Source organism: Apostichopus japonicus, chromosome 17, assembly GCF_037975245.1.
Source record: "Apostichopus japonicus isolate 1M-3 chromosome 17, ASM3797524v1, whole genome shotgun sequence".
Classification (NCBI taxonomy): Eukaryota; Metazoa; Echinodermata; class Holothuroidea; order Aspidochirotida; family Stichopodidae; genus Apostichopus; species Apostichopus japonicus.
In genome coordinates, this window is record NC_092577.1 from 12153747 (window position 1) to 12179458 (window position 25712).

At 36.7% G+C, this 25712-nt stretch overlaps 1 protein-coding gene across 1 annotated transcript in view; it reads right to left on the reverse strand.

The window, feature by feature from the left end:
• The window catches only part of LOC139954772 (vacuolar protein sorting-associated protein 11 homolog), a 31701-nt gene that overhangs the window by 5182 nt on the left and 807 nt on the right, over positions 1 to 25712 (reverse strand). The window contains exons 2-25 of the mRNA XM_071954696.1: positions 23792 to 23866; positions 22971 to 23144; positions 22478 to 22528; positions 21164 to 21333; positions 20537 to 20681; positions 20075 to 20164; positions 19202 to 19338; positions 18177 to 18238; positions 17616 to 17695; positions 16752 to 16831; positions 15856 to 16009; positions 14838 to 14984; positions 14136 to 14180; positions 13309 to 13455; positions 13015 to 13120; positions 11556 to 11585; positions 7637 to 7770; positions 7026 to 7163; positions 5662 to 5750; positions 4646 to 4720; positions 4036 to 4213; positions 3451 to 3572; positions 2203 to 2298; positions 1444 to 1570 (exon numbers count right to left, since the gene is read on the reverse strand). Of these exons, the coding sequence (XP_071810797.1) occupies positions 1444 to 1570; positions 2203 to 2298; positions 3451 to 3572; positions 4036 to 4213; positions 4646 to 4720; positions 5662 to 5750; positions 7026 to 7163; positions 7637 to 7770; positions 11556 to 11585; positions 13015 to 13120; positions 13309 to 13455; positions 14136 to 14180; positions 14838 to 14984; positions 15856 to 16009; positions 16752 to 16831; positions 17616 to 17695; positions 18177 to 18238; positions 19202 to 19338; positions 20075 to 20164; positions 20537 to 20681; positions 21164 to 21333; positions 22478 to 22528; positions 22971 to 23144; positions 23792 to 23866 (2652 nt within the window). The remainder of the gene's footprint in view (positions 1 to 1443; positions 1571 to 2202; positions 2299 to 3450; positions 3573 to 4035; positions 4214 to 4645; positions 4721 to 5661; positions 5751 to 7025; positions 7164 to 7636; positions 7771 to 11555; positions 11586 to 13014; positions 13121 to 13308; positions 13456 to 14135; positions 14181 to 14837; positions 14985 to 15855; positions 16010 to 16751; positions 16832 to 17615; positions 17696 to 18176; positions 18239 to 19201; positions 19339 to 20074; positions 20165 to 20536; positions 20682 to 21163; positions 21334 to 22477; positions 22529 to 22970; positions 23145 to 23791; positions 23867 to 25712) is intronic.

Here is a 25712-nt window from a genome sequence, read left to right on the forward strand (position 1 = left end):
TCAGATTACAGTACACATGGGTGCACGGTTTTATAATTGCAGTGTTTTCTGCACAATCTATTATTGATAAACTTGATACTACCTATACTTATTGATTGATCTGTAACTAATATTAATGTAATATCATTATCAGATTACAGTACACATGGGTGCACGGTTTTATAATTGCAGTGTTTTCTGCACAATCTATTATTGATAAACTTGATACTATCTATAAATATATTGATTGATCAGTAACTAATATTAATGTAATATCATTATCAGATTACAGTACACATGGGTGCACGGTTTTATAATTGCAGTGTTTTCTGCACAATCTATTATTGATAAACTTGATACTATCTATATATATAATGATTGATCTGTAACTAATATTAATGTAATATCATTATCAGATTACAGTACACATGGGTGCACGGTTTTATAATTGCAGTGTTTTCTGCACAATCTATTATTGATAAACTTGATACTATCTATAAATATATTGATTGATCAGTAACTAATATTAATGTAATATCATTATCAGATTACAGTACACATGGGTGCACGGTTTTATAATTGCAGTGTTTTCTGCACAATCTATTATTGATAAACTTGATACTACCTATACTTATTGATTGATCTGTAACTAATATTAATGTAATATCATTATCAGATTACAGTACACATGGGTGCACGGTTTTATAATTGCAGTGTTTTCTGCACAATCTATTATTGATAAACTTGATACTATCTATAAATATATTGATTGATCAGTAACTAATATTAATGTAATATCATTATCAGATTACAGTACACATGGGTGCACGGTTTTATAATTGCAGTGTTTTCTGCACAATCCATGATTGATAAACTTCATACTAAGTCAGCAGTAGGGAAGAAAGATTGAATTATTGGAACACTAAAACAACAGCCTGATAACTAAGGTTAGAACTCCAATCTATTTGTATTCCTTTATCATAAGGATAATAACATCCTGGATAACTAGTCACTAACAGTATTGACAAGCACACCGGGATTGTACAATTTTAGAAATTAACCTGTCTAGTTGAAGTGAACAAAGTAATACAATCAATGAATGAGTGGCAGTTTCAAACGCCATAAAATTTCTTTAAAAAAACCCAACTCTTTGGAATCCAAAGTATGCAATTACATTCAATGCCGTCACATCAGAAGACACAGAGTGGTGCGGTGGGGGAAGGGAGGGAATGTGGGTGAGGGTGTGAGGATGAGTAAAGATGGTGGGGTGAGGTGAGGGTGATGTGTGAGGGTGAGGGTTTTTGGTACCCGGTAAGCTACATCCCATTTTGGGCTCAACTTTTTCATCACAATTGCATGGATTATACTATTTTATTTTGCAATGAGCCAAAGCGACTGTTTCTTCCCTTTTGTATTCAAGCCGCCAAGGGAAAGTCCCTTTTCGATGGTGAGTTTTCCGATTACCTGTCTGTGGAACTCCTCGTCGAGATCCTTGTTCTGTTCCTGTGCTTTGATGATGTCTAAGACTTTACGGTTCTCGGGTAAACACGCAGGACACTCCTGATCGTTGTCGGCGTAACTCTCGAAGCAACTGAAAAAATGTTGTCAAATGTTTTAAAGATGATACAGTTTGATATCGGGTTTAGAGAATTCTACTCAAAACTCATACTAATGCTGCAGTTCTTGTATCACGAGTCTAATGCATACCCTTCAGTTGGTATTTGAATGTTTGACACATAGTTAATATACTGAAAGAGAATCCAAGTGGTCAAAGAGAGGTGATACTAAGAAAAGAAACAATGGTTTCTTGTGATATCAAAACAGCCAAAGAAGCTTTGACTAGGATGGGTTTTAAAGGACTAAACTTTGTGGGATAAACTTTTAAAGTCCTTTTGATCTATAAACTGATCTAAAAAAATCACGGAATTTTGCAAAATTGCGGTATAGGCTCCAATTTGCGTATGCTACAGTGTGTTAGGATAATAGTTTTTGTCCCCGAGGTAGCAAAGAAATCACGGATATTCCGCGAATTTGCGGAAAAGCTCATGCCTGATAAAAATAACCCATCGCTGACAAACATTTCCGTTGGTGTTTTACTATTAGTAAATACAGTCTGCATTCTTTAATAGTTATGAAGCTGTTGCTAAGTCATCTGAATGAGAGTGTCAAACTAGTAACAGTGACCAGAAATGAATACAATATTATATCCAGAACCCTTGTTACCTTTGATGATAGGAATGCTGGCAGAGAAAGTGTACTGAGGGTAACTCCAGCGGGTGAGAACAGACGCTACACTTGGACACTTGGAATATCTTGGCACTGTGAAGATTAAAATGAAAATGTACTGAGGGTAACTCTAGCGGATAAGAACAGACGCTACACTTGGACACTTGGAATATCTTGGCACTGTGAAGATTAAAATGAAAATGTACTGAGGGTAACTCTAGCGGACAAGAACAGACGCTACACTTGGACACTTGGAATATCTTGGCACTGTGAAGATTAAAAATTAATCCAAAATAGAAGAAAATATTGCATTCAATCTGTATAACTGGAAATAATATTTGGAATTGATTTAATGTAAACAGTTGGACAACAACCCAATATTTTGTTACAAAAGGAAAGCAAATGAACAGATAATTACGGAGTTAAAGTCTCAAAATTCTGTAGCCCAGACACTCTAAACATTGGTAACAAAAACGTTTAAAAGTAAAAAATGGAGAATTTAAAAAAAGAAAATTACTTTCAACTTCACGATTTGAATTGGAGGCTAACTGCTTCAGGCTAGTATTAGGCTGTGATAGGATTACATGATAGCATAGCATAGCATAGTATAGCTTTGAGTAGCAAAGCAAACAGCTGCCTTCTTAAGTGCAAGCAGCAAATTATGTTCTCTTTGGTAGGTATCAAACATTGCAAACTATAAGCCCCTGGTGTTATACAAATCTAAGATTCTCTGAAGGTGCATTCTATGATGCTAAAGCGTGCTTACTTCTTATCAGGGTTCGGTTTCTTCCGGGGACGTAGAAGAAACTGAAAGAAACCTGTTTCTTCCGGGTTTCTTCCGGAAGAAACCGGAAGAAACTGGAAGAAACTGAAAATTGGCATATACGCAGCACAACCCACATACATGATAAAGAAAACAAATAGTTTACCACCATCTGACTGAAATGCATACCACTGAAACCATCAAAGTATGATAGTTTTGTTTTGATAATAAATTTGGGTTGTTTTTCTACACCAAAAATGAGTTTCTTCTATTTTGCCTGGAAGAAACTGGAAGAAACATATTCCTTCAGAGTGGAAAAAAACGTGTTTTTTCCCGCGGTATTTTCCACCCCGGAAGAAACCTGCAAACCCTGCTTCTTATGCTGTCTTTGAGCTACCTTACTTTGGGATTTACATTGGTAGAGAGTATGATCAAAAGTCAACACAGTTGGGTTCTTAAAGTTGATGTGTTTCAATTCTTACCTCGCTTTCATTTCTTCAATTTCTGCTCGTTTTATCTTGGTCTCCTCTCGATATTGTTCGATCAACCGCTCGTCCTCTGTGATCTGGTCATTCTCCTGCTGGAGTCTACGGACGATGTAGTCCTGCAGAACGGGAGAGCGATCAGTGTGCAGTCATTGCGAGGAGATAGGTAGGGGAGATCTAATTTTATTTTTTTTTATTTTTATTAATCTCTCCTCCATCACTAGCTTTTACTTGGTGGCAATTCAGCAGATCAGCATACATGTAAGATGGTCACTGCACTATTTCTTAAGGTCACAATACTGAATGGAATAACATTCAGACAGATTGTTTGTGGGGTGGGGATGGGGAGTGGGAGGGGGAGGGGAATAGGTAATGGTTAATCTGTTCATATATAAAGTATCACAACATGGCTGAAATGACTGCTGTTCACCTACATTCCATTCAAATGAGTCACCAAATGTATTAATTGCATTGATTGTGTTATAAATTTGTCACATGTTTCCATCTTTTTATATATTTTTTCAAAGCTATCTCAGACACCACACACATTAAACATCAGAAGATCCCAAAACACTGCCAAACCTTGATGACGGTGAGAGTAGCTGTAGAATTATGCGCTAAGGTCTGTATCACCAGTAGTGGGGGCAGCAGATTATGACGGTCGATCTGCGAGAGCACGTCCACGATGTACGGCTTGCAGTCCTTCTGCTTCGTGGCAAAATAGGACAGAGCTTGAACCCATAAATTCGGATCCTGAGTTCTGTGAAGATACAAATCCCCCAAAAAAAGAAAAAATAAGAAAAGAGATTTTAAATGATTTTTAAGCTCTATTGGACATAATTATGCCATACTCTTTAAATGTTTAGAAATGTTTTCTCTGTAAAGCGTACGACACAGAGGTAGCCAATATGAGGTTCGTCTCGTTTGTTGTGTCTTGTTTATATCTATTCATTGCTCATTTTGTCCAATATAACTGTCTGTCCACCTGTGTCTCTTAATGTGGTCTAAGTTTGTCTTTTTCTTTTCATTTAGCCTCTGAAGAAGAACCCTCTCCTAAGAACCAAACCTTGGGCCCTCTACCTTTTACATATTTACATACAAAGGCTTTTTCTCGCGGTAGATAAGCAGTTGTAATAACAATTCTTTTTTGGGTCTCTCGTCAATAAAGAGTTACGACAGTTTCATGACTCACCCATATCTTTTACATACATCGAGAATGTTATCATATTTGTCATGGTCCATGTGGTAGTGAAGTATTTGTTGGTATCTGGACACAAAGAAAAAAAATTAAATACAAAATAATAATTTATTAAGCTGAAAATAACTCAAGACAGACATTCAAGCACAAATAGAAAGAAAACGGAAACAAAGAATTCACGATGAAGTTATGAAATGAAACAAAAACAAGTATATGAAATGCAAAATGGAAAAAAATCAATCAATTTTATCACGGTATATCTGTAACAGACCAAAACACAACAATCAAAACTATCACTTTTTTTAAATTTTAATTAAAAGGACTTTAAAGTGAAGTGATCGAAGAGACTTCTTGGACGGTTTCTCGGGAGTCAAGAACGGCAGAACACCTAACATAGTTTCAACAACTTCCAAATTTGATATTTTGGCATTTCACGCCACTAAAGGACAATTTTCACTGAAAATAGCTGATGCATAACGATTTACATAAAACATAAATATACATAAAACGTGATATTTTGGCATTTCACACCACTAAAAGACAATTTTCAGTGAAAATGTGGGAAAAAAATTCACATAAAAAAATACATCATAAAATGTAAAATTTTATTATGTAATTGAAAATACATAATAAAATGAAAATACATAATAAAATGAAAATACATAATAAAATGAAAATACATAATAAAATGAAAATACATAATGATTTTCGTAAACATAAATATACATAAAATTTGATATTTTGACATTTCACGCCACTAAAAGACAAATTTCACTGGAAAATGGCTGATAAATAACGTCAAGTCACCAGACATAAATTTGGGAACACAAAGATTGTCTCAAAATTATAAACACCATGCGAAACAGCCTAATTCCAAAGCTGTCAATGAAACAACTGAAAAACATATTGAAAGCTCTTTTCAAAACCCTTGCGGTCATTTGAGCAAATGTATCTGGTTTGTTTAATTAATTAACATTATTGAATTGTACTTTAATGACGGTGTTACTTACAATTTAGCCTTCTCGTAAAGGTAAAGTATACCTTTACTGAAGTTATGTTTCTGGCAGAGAACAAGGGCTAGGTCGATATCATAGTGACCCTATGAAAAGATTAAACAAATAGAATGAAAGAATTTAGAAAAATAAAAATCATCGTACATTGAACGGTTTAGTTAATATTTATTAAACACATATAACAGAGAAGTGTATTTTCACAGTTAAGTATGACCCATAGTAAATGGAACTTCACACTATCACAGACATATGTATTCACTGGTCTGGGTTTTCCTACCTTGACACATCTTATGTGAGGTACTGCAAACACTTGTTAGCATGATGCCACCACTCGTTAATATTGAATTTCTCATTTTCATCTCTATCTAGGTAAAACATACCAGCACAGATACAGGGCTCCAACATAGGCTGGTTGCTAGGTAGCCTAGCCTGCCCTGATGGCACTTAACAACACATATAGGTTTGGTTCCAGTGTGCTCAACCAGATAACAATGTACATGAGAGGAGACACAAACAACTTCAGTCTATTTATAGGTAATGACAGTGGCATGATTCTCTTTCTTAAAGCAGCATTTTGCGTCTTTTTCTATGATATTTCTCAACCTCACTGACTCCACTCTGCCATAACAACATACATAACTAGGTTATCTATTTAAATCTTTCTTTAAATGGTGGCATAAAAGTCGAAAAATTTGCAACTTTCAACTTTGTTTTCTCCAAGATATTTTCCGTTGGGATCTCAAGTAACCTCGCCCATAATATGAATATTTAAACACTACGAACGTCATTGACCAGTAAGTAATCCAACACCAAGCTTGATTTGTGTAGTCTATATTGCAGTTGTACAAGGGAGTCCCATAACAACTCCCTGGTTGTGCCAACGCAAAGTCTTGAATCTATTTTTAGCAACGGCTTATAACTAAACCTGCATCTCTGATTGGTTGAATTCAAACTAGTTCGTTTGGGGTACTGTATGCGATTAATTTTAAATGTGGAATTTTGTCGTGGATACTTTTCTCATTCTCTGCAAATATCCTTAATTACTCGCCAATTAATGATGTTGGCAGGGAAAAACTTGGCTGATATCTTAGTTTGCTGTTTTGTGATTGATATATGTAAAAAACTTGATGGACATGTCAAAAAAATAGAAAACGGCGACCAAACGCAAAATGCTGCTTTAAGCAGACTGACCAACTGCATGTTGCAATGTCAACTATACTGGTATAATGTGGAAAATCATTGATAGTCAAGGCAGCCTACATGTACTCAAACATATGACTGATCAACAGATGGGAAAAGTGCATTTATAAGTAGAATGGAAACAGGTAAGCTAGGAACAAGATAAATCTCTTATAATTTACCTCTCCTGTCTGTAAGAGATCCATGGCCTTCTTTTCGACATCTCTCTTATCTCGGCTGCCATCTTGTTTATGCATCATATCGTTCAGACACAGCTCTAAGTAAGTATTGTAAATCAACTGCGAAGATTCCGGCTGAGCCTTCAGAGAGAAATGTTTTTTACAAAATAACAAGATTGTTTATAAGTAGATGAGAGGTGTTGTATACCGACCATGGTTGGACAAAGTATGGAGGGATTGTTCATGTTGGAGCAATCCATGGGTAAACTGAATGAGAATAACTTTCAAAATTACCCAAGGTATGGAAAATAAAAGGCTGACTTTCAATTAAATGTAAAAAGAATGTTCTCCCAGTAAAGGAACCAATCGTAAGGATTGCCATCAACTGACACGTCTATCAACTCACTTAAACAAAGAATGCTCTCCCAGTAAGGAACCAATCATAATGCAGGCTAACCATCAGCTGACAGGTCCAACAACTCAGGTAGCAGAGGAAGGTGTGTGTCTTCTTGTGTTCACTGACTCCAATCTAAAATCTTAGCAACATTTTCTTTACTCTTCCAAGATGAATCAAAAAGCAATAAGAAATAACAGTCATTATATATTGCACAAACCTTTATCATGTGCTCCAAAAATTCACTAAGTTTTGGCGAGTTGTTCACAAAGATGTGGATGAATTCCTCAGCGGAGGCCCTCTGAAGTGGAGGAGGAAGACCGCCCTCTAGTGTTGCCATGTCGACAAGAGGTTCTGAGAAGGAGCATGCAACAGTTAAGAGTAACCTAAAGCTTGTAATGTACAGCCTCAGGTAGCAAGAATACATTTAAGTGAGTTGGAAAGAGGCTTAAAAGGAAAATAAATGGGATGGATAATTTGAACAGCTGACATCCAAAGAATTAGAAATTTAATTAGTTACTTTGTCATAACTAACCAAAAGTGCCCTTCAAAATAACTTCAATGCAGAGTTTACACACTGACCTTGGCTGTCATTGATAACAATTTAAGTACTATTGCATAACATACTTGTTAAACTGTATAAAGCATTTACCATAGCAACAGTATATGCCATATACCTCACTTCAAGCCAACCAGAGCAAACTGCATTCCAGACAACTTTTTCAAGCCAAAAACCTAGTTATTGTATACTCTCAGTTTTCCATTCTAACATTGCATGAATGCTAGAGTGGAAAATTACAAATATTTGGAGACTATGTATCAAAAATTGACTGTTTCAGACAAAACGGTTTTCTTTACTGAGTAAAGAACCTTTCTACAGTATGTAGCTATGAATTAAAACATCAATACAAAGAATTTTTCAAAATGAGGATTTCTCCTCATTTTTCCCAATTATACTTCAACATTCAAGCACTTTCAAGCTCCAAAATAATTTTTTCCCTCTTTTTCTCCCATCCTTTTCCATCCTTTTCACATTTTTCAGATATCGTGGGAATCATACAAGTATTTATGTTTTAAGTTTTCAATATTTTGCCTCTATCTACAACAATTTTCTCTTTGACACAACAACAGTTAGTGTATGATGACTTGCAAAAACGGCAAACATTAATTTAATAGGCATTCCAAGGTTATATCAAGGCTGCCACATTCTCAATCTAAAATATACTCTTGTTGTTCCTGCAGGTAAATTGTTTTTCATTTTGCCCCCAAAAGTGATATAGAATCTATTCTACTGTATTGAGGTACCTACAGTTATACTAAAGGAACTGATCCATGGTAGCAGTTTCTATCAAATAAATGCAAATCTTTGAAATTTACAGTAAAGACCACATCTTTAAATTAATTGCCTGTTTGCCATCAGGTAGGGTAGAAGCCCAGCATTTGTGCACGATTCACCCATGCAATACTAGAATTGTAACGCTCACAGGCTGCATTGGTCTGAGAATGATATGCACTAGTGTGTGATGCCGAGTGATCTGGAAAAGTTCACCCAGCGCCTTGATTAATTTGGACGTATAAAATTTTGTCTCCTGTCAGACGCTAGATTATTTGGAGCACCGAACCTACAGAAAATCTGACTATACAATACAATTGGTCATCTATAGTCGCACTAGAAGATTGAGATTTTTCGGTCACGCTCCAGCAAAGGTTGCTTTTAAAGAAGCATTGAGACATACTGCTAAACCAGTAAGTAGGAAGGCCCGTGACTACCTTGCATGGAAAAATAAAGTCGCAATTTCGGAACATTAACAATTTCGAGGAAGCAATAAACCTTGCGCAAGATAGTGATACGTGGCGGAGGTTAATCACTGAGCATGTCCGATAGACGAGACTCAACTTACTACTACTACTATACCTACGGAAAATCTGACTATACAATACCTGGGCTATTCCTGTAGCCTCTTGAGTATGTAATGGAAATGCCTCTGGCCTTTTGGAAAAGCAATCAACAACCAACAAATGTACTTACAACTTTCAGGGGATGGGGGCTGTAGCTAGGTACCAAGCTAATTTTGCAAGCCATCATTTAAGTCCCTAATATTTCAGTGAACTAATGAAATATAACACCAACACACAGGGAAGGGGGACTACAGCTAGGTACCAAGCTATTTTAAATTTAAGTCCCTTATTTTGTGATCTAATGAAATATAACACCAACACACAGACGGACATTAAAACCAAAAGCACTTGAAATGCAGCAAAGAACTTAAGCAAATGTTTTCACAAAACACTGTATCACTAGAAAAACAACATTTTGATTACTAATAATTACTACCACACATTTAGTTGTTTTAACCAACACTATCACCAAATAATTACTGGATATGTTAGAATTAACACATCAAACAGTTGAAATATGTGTTTTTAGTATTCCCATCACAGCAAGAATATCACAAGAGAAACAAAAAAAAAGGGGATGGGGGGGGGGGGGGTTACAAATGGAGGTAGGGGTAGGCACACTAGCAGGATAGGTTAAAGGAAAGGGATAAAAATGGGAGGCACATTCAAGTTAACAAAAGGAACACAAACAATATGACAACTACAAACACACACATACACACACATAATAAAAGAACACAAAAATTGCTACAGTTTATATATTCCCCTCTAGGTTTTCTTAGTTGAAATGTTTTTCAACTGTGAAGCCTTTGCAACATTCCCTAAGTTGACAATAGGTGAACTTTACGTTAAAAATGGAGGATGCTTCGCTGAAGAATAAAATTAAAGAGGATTAGAGTCCATCAAGGAACAAAGCATTACCGTCAATACCAGACAATGTGTTAGCTTTTTATAACTTTTATTTTCTTTCTTTCTTTTTCTGCTTTTTTTGTTGTTTGCTGTACATGCAGGCCCCCATTTTTCTGTTTTTTACTTTGAAGTTCCTTTCCATAGATATATCTTTATCTGTTTAATTAAGTTTACATCAAGAGAAAAGGAATCATGTTACTTGGGTTATTAGGGCCTAAGTCAGTTTACAATAAGTCTTTCATTTGGGATTGCTGCATCCTGAAGGTCCATAAGTGTCTCTATTCTCTACCTCTTGAACAGATCAATATCACCCCGGAAGGTGGATAAATTGGTTTCTGATGTCTTTATTATTGATTGGTTAATTGATTTGATTGTTTGACTGACTGATTGATCAGTTTATTGATTGATAAGAGAGACAACTGAGTACTAGATTCTTCATAAAACTACCTTCAAGAATTATGACCTTATAGAGTTATGTTGATTGACCGGTTTTCTGAAAGCTATATTATTGAGTGATTGATTGATTTGATTGTATTACTGACTGATTAATCAACTTATTGATTTATTAGAGAGCCAACTGAAAGGATTCTTCAATACAACTACTTTCAAGAATATGACAATAAAACCAGCTACATACTGCCCTCACTGAGGGCAGTGATTAAAACCAGCTACATACTGCCCTCACTGAGGGCAGTGATCCAACTGAACCATTAGACTGTCAAGACCTTGTTTTTGTCTGTCATCAAAGAACAACAACAAAATGATACACGACTATGATTTAATATCAATGTTCTTAGAAAAATGGAGAGAAATGTTCGGCCGTAGAAAAAAGTTTCTCAAGGATTTGAGGCAGAAAAGCAATCAAGATGCAACATGCAACTAAATCAAAAGGATAACTCTAAAAAACAAACAAAAAACAAAAAAAGGGTGTGGAAAAAAAGTGGAAGACTACTTTAGCCTTAAGCTTCCTCTATCTCAAACTACAACTCAGGGTGGAGCATAAGCAACGACCTTGATCAGGACAAAGGATTTTACTGATGCATTCTTCCAGAGAGAGAGAGTATATATGAATAAATCAAGTTATGACTATGTACACTCCACATGTTGGATTTGCAGGGGAACCAGATTTTATAGCCCACTTTCTGCTAATCAAGAAATTAAAAAATAGAGATATCCATCCAGAATGAGGCTTTTTTTTTGGGGGGGGGGAATGGAAGAAAAATATAACAAAAACTACTTGTCTACAAGAAAAAAGAAAAGTATGTTAGCAAATACTGAATATTAAAAAGTGAAAAAAAAAAATATTGATCAATAAAACATGCAAAAATTACCCTCCTGTTCTCCTTCGATCAAAAGTTTTGCTACAAGAAAGATATTAAGGAAAGGGGGGTTTTCAAAGTAGGCGACATGCAACATGTTGTTACACATTTTCTTTTCTCTTAACGGTCACATACAAGCCACATCTTATTGAAACATATAATGTAAGGTTACTTACAATAGAATGCAACATAAAATATCATAGGATTACATGTTTTCTGGGGTTTCTTGTTCCTTCAAAACCTGATAAATTTGCCTCTTGTTTGATTGTCATTTTATGATGAATATACTATATATTATAGGAAAGTTTACTTTCAACAGGTTTCATATTTTCATGACTGTTTCACTAAAGTAATTCATAACCAACTGATCCGGTATTCTACACAATCTTCTATATCTCTTTCTGTCTTAGCCAACAGGTAAATCAATTTTTAAGTCAATGTTTCCTTTAAATCTAGCTTCAATGGGGGGGGGGGAAGGGGAGGGAGAGAGGGATATTAATATTAAGGCAAACCAATTGGATCAAGGAAACAAAGACCATATTTTTTAAATCAATTTTCTAAGTTTCTATATTAGTATCACCTTCTAATATAGTTGTTCACTTCCCCCTCCCCCTATTGCAGGATTTATAGTGACATGCAGTTTGATCATTCAATAAGTCATGAATATTCACAAGCACATTAAATATTCATCACATATGACATGCAAATTACCCTCATCACTGCTGTCAGTACCAGGTGCTGCTGGGTAGAAATGTGAACAGATATCATGGAAGGGGTTGCAGGATTATGTTAAATAAATACTGTAGATAGATACAGCCAGGTCGGACAATATTCTAATGCTAATACCACTATATACTGTCCTATTATATCATGCTTGAAAGCACTCTTACTGACAGTATGAACAGTTCCTAATCTTTATCTGATTCTAATGCTAATACCTTCTAATGCTAATGCTAATTTTTCCCTTCTGGCAGGAAACTTAAGTACCACAGTGTGATGGTCTCGACCAAATTTTTGTAACTATCTTCTAATATTCCTATCGACTACAGCATTTGATTGTGTGTCATGACCTTCATCACTTCATGTGTATAATTCTAGGTATGAGACCTATCAGTCTAAACCAAATCTTGCTTTTGAAGGATTTGGAAATATTATCAATATTAACCCTGTTTCTGTCCCTGATATTGTCCCCGTTTTTCTTTATTCTGTTTCTGAGTTTTTGGCGTTTTCAATTTTCTCTTTTCTTTCGTGATCCATTTACAAGCAAAATTCTAATCATTGTCAAAATATTCATCAGCTGTTATCAATCGCATTTATTCAAAACTCTTCCAGTCCCAACAATTCCTGCGAAAATTAAACATCAAAACATTTCTGGAATATTCTTCAGTGGTTCGTCATTTAACAGTCTGATATTTTTATGGTCGCCGTGAAAATTTGTCAAAAAAGAAAAAAAAATCCTGATTATTCTCACCGTCTTTTGGTTTATACTCCGTACACAACAGCTTCAAGAGATCTGTGGTTTTGTCTGGTTCCTGACTCATCAACGTCTTGCCATATTTCTTCATATTCTCCATCGCCTGGTTACGAAAATAAAAAGGAAATGTCGCCCTCTTTTAACATATTAAGCTTTACGATGTCTGCCATCAGATTACTATCCCCTTATTTCCTACTGAATATTTGTTGTATTGCCCAAGATTTTTAAGACATTCTGAACTCTCGAGTTTTTAAAAAACAGAAAATCAGAGAGAAATAAAGAGTGACCAACCTCAATAAATTGGAGACCTGAGATATGCGACAAAGCTTCCTGAAAGTCCTTAATGTCCTCCAGCTGGATCTTGAGATACCAATCGTGACGTCTGTGTTTCTCAGACAGATAGAGGGCGTGCTCGAAGTATCCTGCCTGACGGCACACCTGCGTAAGGATTGTCAAGAAAACAGATGCGGTCGGTTAGATCCTGCGAGATATGCCTTTGCTTTTCAAATGACAATTTTCCACCCCTTTGGACTTTTAAGAAATTATACAAATTTAAGCAGATGTTAACTCGTCTGAGGAAAGGTCGAGAAAAGCGCTTACAACACTGACGTTGATTCTTGTCACCCAAAATAAATGTTTTATTTACTAAATTTTGAGGTTATTTTCAATCTGTTCATTGTGTGTATGCATTCTTGATCCTTTTCCGAAAATTTGGGTCTGGGGTGAATCCTGGGTGGTGGTGGGAGGAACGGACTTGGCCCATTCTAGAGAGCTAAAACCATACTGATTTCAGTATGAATATGAAATTAAATGTGTTAGTAGTTGGTAAAGAACAGTAACAGATATTTTTGTCTATCTTTTGTAAATTTTGAATGATATTGTCCCTCCCCCCCACCCCCCTTGCCCTTTCTGCAAAGTGTCTTAATTTCTCCCTGCATCCCACCTTACCTTCTCTTAACATTGTCTTGCACCTCTATCACAAAGCAAGACACTGGCACCCTTTCCAATCCTCACAGCCCCCAGTGCTTAGCATGAACCCACAAAGGTCGGGGGAGGGGGGGCAAAGGATAAATTCCAGATTGTTTTGAGGGGTCAATCACAAATTAAACTTACTGTACCTTTATTGCTGTCTCCACATCAAAGTTGACCTCTCTTTCCTCGGTCTAGATGGTGATAGAAAAGATGCACAATTCAATGAATAATTTATCCAGTATCCACATTGAAAAATGCTATGTAAAATACTATGCAAAATGCTACGTAAAATACTACGTAAAATACTATGCAAACTGCTATGCACAATGCTATGCAAAATGCTATGCAAAATGCGATGTAAAATGCTTCACAAAATACTGCGTGAATGCTATGCAAAATACTATGTAAAATATTATGCACAATGCTATGCACAATGCTATGCAAAATGTTATGTAAAATGCTGTGTAAAATGCTATGCAAGATGCTATGCAAAATGGTATGATAACTTGCTGTGTCAAATGTATAGCAGTCTTTGTACACAACAACCATATTATTATTTTAATAAGAGATAAACTTCACAGCCTTCAAAACCTGCTACACAAAATTGGCTACACTGAATGATTCCCGGGAATTGATATAATATTATAATAATTTGATAATGGAGACATTTCACCTGCCCCCAAAATATTATTTCAAAACGAGAATTAGTCCATCCCACCAGCATGTGTTGTTGTGAGTGAGATGGAAAAAAAACACTGAACTAATTCATCTAATTCACTAATAAATCTGGAAGAAAACGTTAGCTGCAACAAGGTATTTTCATGTCACAAATTTATGCTAATATGCACCCTTATAAATTCTTCCAGTTTACTGTTGTCCTTGAGTTTAGTGTAACAGTTTAGCAGGAGGGTTGTGTGGTCCTCGTTGGCCAGGCCTTGTTTATGCAGCGCTTGAAGATACGCTGTGAGGTTGTGTATCCTCTGTGCATCTAAGAACTAGGAGAGATGAAAAGAGCAGATATGATGGATCCTGTTTGGTTCTATGATGTTCATTTCCTGACACAGAATATCAGACACAAGAGCAGTAGCGATCGACAACGGGGCAGACGATAACAAAACTAACGGTTTGGAAGAAATACTTGATGTCTGTCTCTGTGCTTTGTAGATTCAAGAAAACCTCTTCAGTTGATCTGGATTTAACCAGTGCTACAAAGAGCAAAGAGCATAGAATGTGGTTGGTAGGGGGCAAGGGAGGGGGTAAGGGAGGGGGTAAGGGAGGGGGGTAAGGGAGGGGGAGGGAAAGTTTGAGGGGTATTGGTGAAAAGTAAGAGCTGTCAAACACAAAGAGTGTTGACTGAATTAGAAAAAGAATATAATTCATTGACCCTTGCTCGGCCCCTGATCAAAAAACAAATTCGGCATCTCCACCAGCCTATTTATCATGTCTGAGTTGTGTGATAGCTAAACTTATATAAAGTCTGTTAATAGCACACTACCCCACACACTACCACATCATAGCAAATTCAGGATGAATATAACCTTGAATAAATTTGAGGGGGCTAAACAAATATGGGCCACCCAAAAACCTAGGACCCTCCCTCCCCCTAACTCCTCCTCTCCCCCAGTATAAATTTTCTTCCCCAACAATTTTTCACTACCTTAATTTTCAAAATTCACCGGGGCAATCCTGTCTGTTATTTCAAGCTGAGCCGAAATATTTTTGCCATGTTCTACAAATTTGCACCATGCAACACCATGCCACCCCCTCCACCCTGAACCGTTCCCTCCCTATTCAGCAGGAACAATTAACTTTCATAAAATTTTGCCAAACTGTCTAACGCATTGGAAGTAAAGTACAAGGCCTTACCTTTCTAATGACATATGAAGGCTCCAGCGAACCGATGGTTTTGATGTATTGTTGTATAGCGCCATCGTGATCGCCTTTGCTGTAAAGGTGATCGCCATATTGCGTAAATATGTCGATGAGTCCATCGCTATCGTAGTGCTGACTCTTCGCTAAGCTGTCGAGAGTTGAGAACGGAAATGAGATATATTTTGGGCAAAAGCTTTCTCTTTATTATTTTAGTTTTTTATTGCATTTGCCTTCTTCTATGGATGATTTAATACAGCAATGTGTCTGTGCATAAATGCGCCACATATATCTGAGGTAACCCTCCAATTCTAAAATAGTTTTGGTAAAATTTCTTTCCACGGCTAGTAATTAACTATTTTTCGACGATTCTGCCCACAATTATCTGCGATACCACCTTTAAATTGTTTGGAAATTACAGCAGCTGAAGGGTTGAAAAGTTGTTCTTGAGATGGGAAGTTAAAACACCTGATTTTATTTACTTGATTGATTATTTGCTCATTTTTGATTTATTTATTTATTTTTTTTATTTCTAATATTACCAAAATACCTCTCCAAATTTCACATGATTCATCACGACACAATGTCACACACGAATGAGTTTCTCTTCTGCACATGAACCATGATTCTTGCCTCAAAATGTTGCCTTAAACTGATCATGGATCGGAGCTGCTTCTGGATGGCAATGACAACTTTCCCTCGATTCCAATAAACATCTAATCTACGCACATTTAACATAAGTATCATCTATCTAGGGCAGAGGTCCCCAATACGTGTACCACTCCACATGCCGAATTAGTGACCTTCAGAGATTTCAATACAGGGCCAATTCCCTGCACCAATGAGCTGTAGGTTTCGAGCACACCACATATAATAAGTATCAGGGAGCTTACTTGATAGCCATCACATATAGGTTCTTCTTGAAGAGTGTTTCTAGTTTCGTCTGGGTGTCCTTCTCTCTTAGAAGGTAAAGCTGTTGAAAACAAAATTACTATATGTACTTATTTCATTATTATATATTTGAGTAGGAGAAATGAGGGTGGGGCAAGCATCTGGGAGGGATGGAGGGAGGGGAGGGGGCATTTATTGCACATATCAATATCAGTACTGAAGGAAACAGCAAAACCATGATTAGAAAAGTTCGGATCCACACTGAGACGGAGGAGAGAAAGAGTGAGGCCATGGGGTGGAGGGATCGAGGGGGTGGAGGTGGTGGGAACATCAATATCAGTAATTAAAGTTCAGTTAGAGAAAAAAACAATATGATTTTAATTGCAAGAAGAAGGGAACCAGAGCTTAAATTGTCATATCTAAAGACTACATTATACAAGAATATCATTGAGTTCAAATAGTGAATATTTCTTAAGCATAATGTTCTTAGGAACTGGGTTATTTTAAAACCATATATAAAACCATATGGTCCGTATATTTACTGATAGGAACCTCGCACTAAATCCCCAAAAAAGGCTTTCCACGTTTCAGAATGCTTACCCTTTCGTGGTGGGGAAGGGAGGGGGTTGAAACAAATGAGGGGGGGAGTAGCTTCACATTTGCGACAGTAGAGGGAGGTGTTCTTAAGTAGCACTTTGTTGAAATCCACTACACTTGTAGATAACCTTTTCTAAAAGAAACGTATTGTGTCAATACTCCAGTAGCATCACATATTTTAAACTCCACTAAGCTTATCGATTTACCTCTTCTAAAACAAGACGAAAAATTGTCAGAATCATCCTGTTTTTTGTGGGACACGAACTCACCTTCCTGTCTCCTCCAAGTATATAGAGGGAGCCCCACTCCACGATGACACTGATGACCTCTGGCACTGGAGCGGAATATGCTAATATGGATAGAATGAATGTGAGTTGTCAATGTCGGTAACAGGATAAAAACTGTTATTAACAAAACCGAAAAAGACCACTGGTGACTCATAGCTCAACAATTCAGACCTCCAAACAATTATGAAGAAGACCTCACCAGATGTAGGATGTTTACATGCAGTAACAGAAATTAAAATTCAGCATCCAAAATTTAGGAAGAAGATCTCACCAGATGTAGGGTGTTTCACATGCAATTACAGAAATTAAAAATTCAACGTAAGATCATTTTAAAAGCCATTTATCAAAGGACTATTAATTTTCTTGTAAGAGTAAAAACTATTTTCTGATTCACGAAATGAAACCTAACGAATGTTTAAAGCTACAACATGAATGATCTGATCAATATATTGAAAATTGAATCCGCAACAACCCCACGAAAATACATAATCATATATGTTCTCATTTTGACTTATTACGTAGTGGTATTTATTTGCTCTGTACCAATAAACTTGTTAGTCACGTCATACACGGTAACCATGTCCATCACTTTTCCGCCTCCGTCTCTGGAAAAACAATTTTAAAAATAAGGAAAAAAATGAAATAAAGACATAAAGAAAGTGAAATAACCGAACAGAAAATGTTCCTGGTTTCTAATTTATTATCATTTTTGTTTTTTATTATTAAACTAAAACTATGACTATATTGAGGAACTGCAGCGTACGATACACAGTGCACCCATGACTCAAAATCAAGATTGAATATTTGACTTTGAGGTCATTCCTACACTTTTTCTCTTTTCAATACAGCTGTACGTAGAGGGTAGCAATGCCATCTTAATTCATGACTAATGATGCCATGACTAATGATGCATGACCCTTGATTCTTGACCCATGATTTAGTATTCATAGGGATACATCGATTCAAATTATTGTGTTCATGTATTTATTAATTAACACTAAAATCGCCAAAAGGTAAGTGGTGAAATTTGGGAGAGGTTAGGTTTTCTCCAGCACATGGTTACACATAATGCTCGATAGTATATCATATTATACTCTTAACTTGGCTACAGAAACTTTCTCATGAAAGAGAAAAACGACCTTTATCAAACTGCTTAATATCGACTGCCAAAAGCATGTGTAGGTAAAATTTGTAATCTCTAGAGGGCCTGAGGTTTCGAATCCTAGCAGGATCTTCTTCAGACTGGCGAACTGAAACAAACTAAGAACACATGAACAGACACAGATGGACAGACAGTGTGCTAGGATTGAAACCACAGGCACTCTAACTTTTACACAGAGGAGACGTTCATACGACACCAGAGGGTGAAAGGAATTTCATTTTCTTCAATTATTATGTTCAGTTATTTTTTAGATGCGATCCGCAGTTTGTTTTGCCAAGATTGAAGATTGCCTTATTTCGGGAGACGCACTCTAGCAACAAACCACACATTACCAAAAGTAAACCGCAGTCAGGAATCTGATTTCAAACGCCATAACTTAAATTATCTGAAGAGAAGTTTTTCGTACCCCCCTATCCCTCTCGGAATAGCCTTGTTGTCCTTGGTAACCACCATGAGATAATTCCTGAACCACTGCAGTCTGTTCTTGTTCCCTTCAAAGATGAGACAGGACCCTCGTTGATCCGACTGGTAGAAATATAACGCCTGCACAAAAATCAAAGAGAAAAAGATCAAAATATGCGGATTAATGTTCACTCCATGCTTATGAAACCATGAATGTGTTTGTACCTGATACGTTCAACATAGTTACTGGCACATGTACTTTGTAAATACTGCGAGCTATTTCTAATTCCCACTTACTGTATGGGTTAAAAGCGATAGCATCTTTGGGACAATTCATGTTATTATGCTATTGCAAGACATGTTAAGCATAAAGACACTGCTATGAAAATTTTGACAGTTTACAGAGGGATTCTTGGTGTTTACTTTAAATAAAACAGAACGTTCTTGTAATATTACCACCTAAAACAAACTACATATGTAACTTGTGTATTATAAAAAGTTCACATGTAGGGAAAATGGGGAGGGGAAGGGGAAGGGGCGGGGTAGGGGAAGGGAGAAGCAAATGGAACCAAAATACAGTTTGTTAATTAAAATATCCCTTTGTGCCAGGATTCGAACAAAACATATTACATTGTTGTTTGTTGCAGTTTTTTTTCCCTTCTAACAGACATTTCATACCTTGATTAAGTTTTCTCTTCCCAGCCAAATTTCAAAACTTAAAAAAAAAATGTTTACAGAAGCCAGATGTAATTAACTTTTAATTATGGGACTTAGGACAAATGTTACCATTGTCATTAAATGATTAGGCTAGGGTATAAAGACCTAGCATGGAATTTGAACTAGTACACAATGGTGACAGTTTAAATAGAAGACTCACATCTGAACGACCAATCACAAACTGTTGGTCTTGAGATGAGTCGCTGAGGACTGAACATCCCAGGGAACAGCCGTGACCATCTAATATAACCTGGAGATGATTAAAAATATGATAAAAGATAAGAAGTTGTGTAAAGCTTCATAAATTGGTTAATCTCCTGAGAGAGGTTGTAGTGGTCTCATTTCGGTATTTCGATGCACACATCAGTGGAGTGTTAGCTCAGTGGCCAACGCTTGACTTTAGCCCCAAAAAATTCATCTAAATATCAAAAGTTGTAGACGACCGTTAAATACCACCGCTATCAGTCTTGGTTTCTGTAAATACTGTTATAACCAAAAATAATTTCTTTGCTTTTAAAACATATTTTCCAGTAAGTTGCTGAAAATGTTGCAAAGAGCGTCGTACGATATTGATAACTCTGACAAGTGGGTTTTCTTGTTCTCATATTAAAATATCACTCGCCTTGTTGCATCCTTTGGACGTGACGGTAGTGGAGATGACAGATGTTTCCGTGGAAACAAACAGAGTGGTGCCGTACTGGCTGTGCCTGAATGCCAGACCTGTCACCATTGACTTTTCCTGGAACAGAGGTTGCGGTTTACTGTGCCTGTTTGCATAACAGAAACAGAAAAAATATATATAAAAACTAATATTTTTTTAATTTTACAACTAGAAAGTAAATTTTTCGATCTGTTTTTTATATTGTGACAAGGAGTGTTAGCTCAGTGGTTAACGCCGGTGCCTTTCAATCATAAGGTCCCGAGTTCGAGTCGCTCTAAATGTCGTCCAGTTATAGAGTTGTTGACAATTGACAATTCCTAATCATGGACGTTAAAATATGAATCTAAGAGACTGACTTCGGTCAGCTTGCGGCTTTAATAAGCCAATGATGGCTTCTTCGCGAGTTCCTGCTTGTAGGAGGATCTAAAATACATACAATACATACATTGTTCGAACGTACATTTGAAAACAAGAACGACATTAAGATTGTTTGATTCAGACAGTTGAAAGAATGGAGAAGGGGAGGGGGTGGGGAAGGAGGTATAATACAAAGGTACCTTCTTACTTGACATTTGCAAACCTACTCACCTGTCTTTGGTCACGTCTCCTCTGTAGATAGTAACACTGCCATCCAGAAATCCGATGGCCATGAGGTTAAGGTTCTCACTGACTGTCATAGCAGTGACTGGACTGGGCCTGCCGTTACCTGGCAAGGCCCGAGTGAGCCGTGTAGCTGTCGGGTTACCACTCTTATCAAGCTAAAATAAGAAACACAAAATTGACTTTATTTGAAAATATTGTAGCGTTCTTGTTTCTTTTTGTCTTGTTTTTATTAACAGTTAAAGGACAAGTGTGCTTACAATGTCAATATCATTGAATTCCTCCTTTCCTTTATTGTACCTACAGTATCATTCCCTCTCCACCACCTGCCTACTCCCTCTACTACCTTCCCATCCCCACCCCTTCCAACAATCTGCCTACGTTGTTCTCCAGGAGTATTTGACATTCCTAGTTTAGGTTTTACAGAATGTGCAGTTTTGAATTGTCCACTCAGTTCATGAAACCCTTTTAAACAGTCAACAGTGTATGTATATGTATATTAGATCCTCCTGCAAGCAGGAACTCGCGAAGAAGCCTAATTGGCTTATCAAAGCCGCAAGCTGACCGAAGTCAGTCTCTCACATTCATATTTAACGTCCATGATTATGAATTGTTAATTGTCAACAACTCTGTAACTGGACAACAATGCATTCATAACGTACAGTCCAGTACAGCACAGTAGAGTATAGTACAGTACAGCACAGTGCACAGAACAGCACAGCACAGAGCAGTACAGTATAGCACAGCACAGTAAAGTTCAGAACAGCACATTACAGCATAGCACAGTACAGCACAATACAGCACAGTACAGTACTACTGTACAATATGTACATGACACCAATGCTCCTTTTCTAGGGTTAAACTACTGCACAACACATTGTGATAGCTACAGTACAACCTTGTGAGTCAAGATAATACAATATTGCCAAGGGGTGACGGCAGAGTGTCATAAACACTTAAAAATGACATTCTTTTACCTGTACATCTAACAAAGGATGATGTCTCCCTTCACCAGCCCTGTAAACACTCTATCCCTTCCCACTTCCCCCACTATCTCTATAACAGGTCGTCCCACACTAACTCCAAACAAACATGCTTTCTTAATTCCTTTCAGAAATAATGTACAGTATGCCAAGAAACCCACTATATTAGAAGAAAAAAAAATCTGGAAATTGGAACAAGTCTTAAAGTACAAACTAGCAAAGCAGATATCTATTTTGGATTCATAAAGCTCAGTGAAATATGTTTTTCATCAAAATAAACAAGAAGGTAATTATAAGGGGTCACAGAGTAAACACTTACCTTATCCAGATGCCAGACTTTAATGATGGGGTTTGTTCCAGATTCATCATTCTATAATAATAATAATAATAATACCAATGGTGATTTATAACATGCGCCTAATCCACCCGGAAGGGTGCTCAAGTCGTAAAATAGGCAAAAACAGAAAGTCATCAAACTTGAAATAATCAGCTGAATTCCTTCTCTGTGTTATAAATATCACTCTGTTGTTTATTTGTTTGTGTTTTGGTTTTACAAGCTATAAATATTCCTATATCAATTATTGAACATCTTAAGAAAATGCTTTTAGAGACTCTTAGCCCTGAACAGACCTTTGGAGCAATTGTTACATGAGTATGGTAGCTACAGTATGAAGGAAAGTACTTTCGAAACAATCGAAAGTATTTTTAGAAACTAATAAGAAAGTGCCTTCAAAACATTCTTCATTCAGGGCCAATAACGTTCAGGCAGTGTGTGCTCCGACCTATTTACATAGAGGTTTAAATATACTTACCCCAACAGATACAATAATGTTGTGTTGCTTTAACTGGTACAGATGTGACACTCTCAGTTCATATGCCCTGAAACTAACAAGATCCAAGTCCCTATTCAACATGTGGATGGCGCCCTCTGTGTCTCCGAACACAATACTGCCATGTCCGCTGGTACATGCAGTAATGTCAACATCCTGTGTGAACAAATGGAAATAACTTGAATCAAATTTTAAGAAATGCTAAAAAAAAAAAAATCTGATCGCTGCAAATGTGGTTTGAAATTATTCATCAATACCACCACCCTCCAACCAACCCCACACCCCCAACCTATCCCACAGCCCCGCCTCCCTCCTTTGACTGACATGCGTTTCACAGAAGATTTTATTGTATAGTAGGTCATTATTAATAAAACAATATCTTAAAGATATCCTTATAAATACAACCTTCAATGTTTACTCATTGAATAATTTATCAATTCAAATTTTGTGAAGCAGTGTTGAAGGCTCTGGTTTTCTCCTATTTATAATATACATTGGTTTCTGTATACAAAACCTTGCTACACATTCTTTTCACCTGTATAGCAAGTTGCACATTTCGGATAGCTTTACGCAATGTCATACTAATATATTATTCCCTTTTACTCAATGTGTATCCACTACATCTAAACTATTCCCTCCCTGCCCATGATTTAAAAACATCATTAAAAAACAAGGAAATCTTCAAAATGTTTTTCAGCAATTTTCTGTCTCAGAATTGGATACTACTGTATGTTAGATAAGCTCTGCTTATTTATAATGATATCATTGGACATACTGTAGATTGACCATACAAATGAACTTACCTTCAATCCTGTAAAATCTTCATCAGAGCCAAGTCTTTTCACTGTTTCTTTATCAAAGAAGGTAAATCTTCGCCACTGTAATACAATCATGTACAGAAATATATAATTAATGTGTTTGTGCTGCTGTATGCCTGAACATTAACACAATTTAGTTTTGAGTATAATCAAGTCGGTAAACTTTGGAAGGGAGTCAATTAGTTAATAAACGTCCAGGATCGCTTATCTCAGAACTTTTATATTTAACTCACTTCAGAAACATTAATGACACAGAATGAATCCACCAAAGCTCAAGTCAGTTTAATAGTAGTCCAATATATCAATTGAAATTGAAGTATAAATATGATATAAGCGTAGCACTTGAATACTGTACATCCAAGTGTCTGAAAAAAAAGTCTAGATTAGATTAGAGTCTAGCATAGTTTGAGTAAGCTAGCCCCTTAAGTACAGAAAATGAAAACCTTTTATGCCATATGGATATATTAAATTGTCAATATTCTCTGGTTTGCTACAGAACAGCGTTTTATACTACAGATCATAAAATAAACATTTAGACCAAACATCTAATGTTACTATATGGATGGATCATCAGAACCACTCTACAGAAAATGAAATGTCTTGATGACCTTATGTCCTAAGAGTATGACACGTTCCCTTGTTAGACTCAAGGGGATAGGCTGGATCCTGGAAGATCGTTTTTAGCTAAACGAATATTGCGAGCATTAATCTTGTGTAGTCCTTGACGTGTGGTCCTTCTTTGTCCGGATAGGATGTGGTTATCCAGAAGCTGCTTGAATTAGAGCACACTAGGGGCAGATTTGAGCTCTGGTGGTAGTTTATTCCATAGGGGGATGATGCGTGGATAGAGCTCCGAGAGTTTTGAAGTTCAAATCATGCGATGAACGAGTTGCTGCTGCGGTCAGCTAAAATATGAAGCAAGTTACTAGGCGTAATGCCATGAGTTTCTTTTTTTTTAAGGCGATGAGCCGAGTTTTGGTCACACATATTTCTCATTTATCCCAGTTGATATCTACAAGCATATTGTTAACACTGCTAGTGCATTTGCAGTCATTCATAACAAATACTGCTGCACGTCGTTGGACATCTTTGTGTGTGGTATAATATGGGTCCTTTATTGAGCTGGCATACTCTAGCTTTGGTCTATATAATATAGGTCTTGTAGGCTTCCTTTGTGGGTGATGGACAGTTCCACAGTTTCTTTTCAAGAGGCTGAGGAGTTTGTTGGCACTATTAACAGACTTTGTGATATGTTTTGTCCAGGAAAGATCATTTGATAAAGTTCTCAACACCAAGTTAGGGAAGATGGTTAACCACCTGAAGTTCTGAATCACCCATGAATTTAATCATTGGAGACTGGCTTCTTCTTGTGGGTCATATGCATAGCGAAACATCTGGGATGTTGAAACTTCATCTGCCAGAGAGACTCCGATTTGCAAGGTGCAGTTATATCTTAAAGGCTGCCCTGATCTCAAGGTGGTACAACTTCATAAATAAGCAATGATGTGGAACCACATCGAACGCCTTGCTTAAGTCCATAATACACAAATCTACCTAACCACATTTATCTAAAAGTCCTGCTATGTCATTTACCAGACCAGTCAGTTGGGTTTCAAAAGATCTACCACATCTAAAGCCATGTTGCTCTTTACTAAGTATGCAATGATTACCAAAACGAGCCATTATGTTACTGACAATAATATCCAATGTAGACAATACTTAGTAAGCCAAACTGGACGGTAATCTGATGGTTTTGATAGGTCCCTTTTCTATACTATGGGTGTCACAATTGCTAAACGACAGTCCTGAGGGATAGTACCAGTGGAGATATATTTCTGAAAAATCTTTTGTAGGATAGGCACAATGGCTGGAGAGCAATCCTTCAGAATCTTTGCAGTTGCTTTGT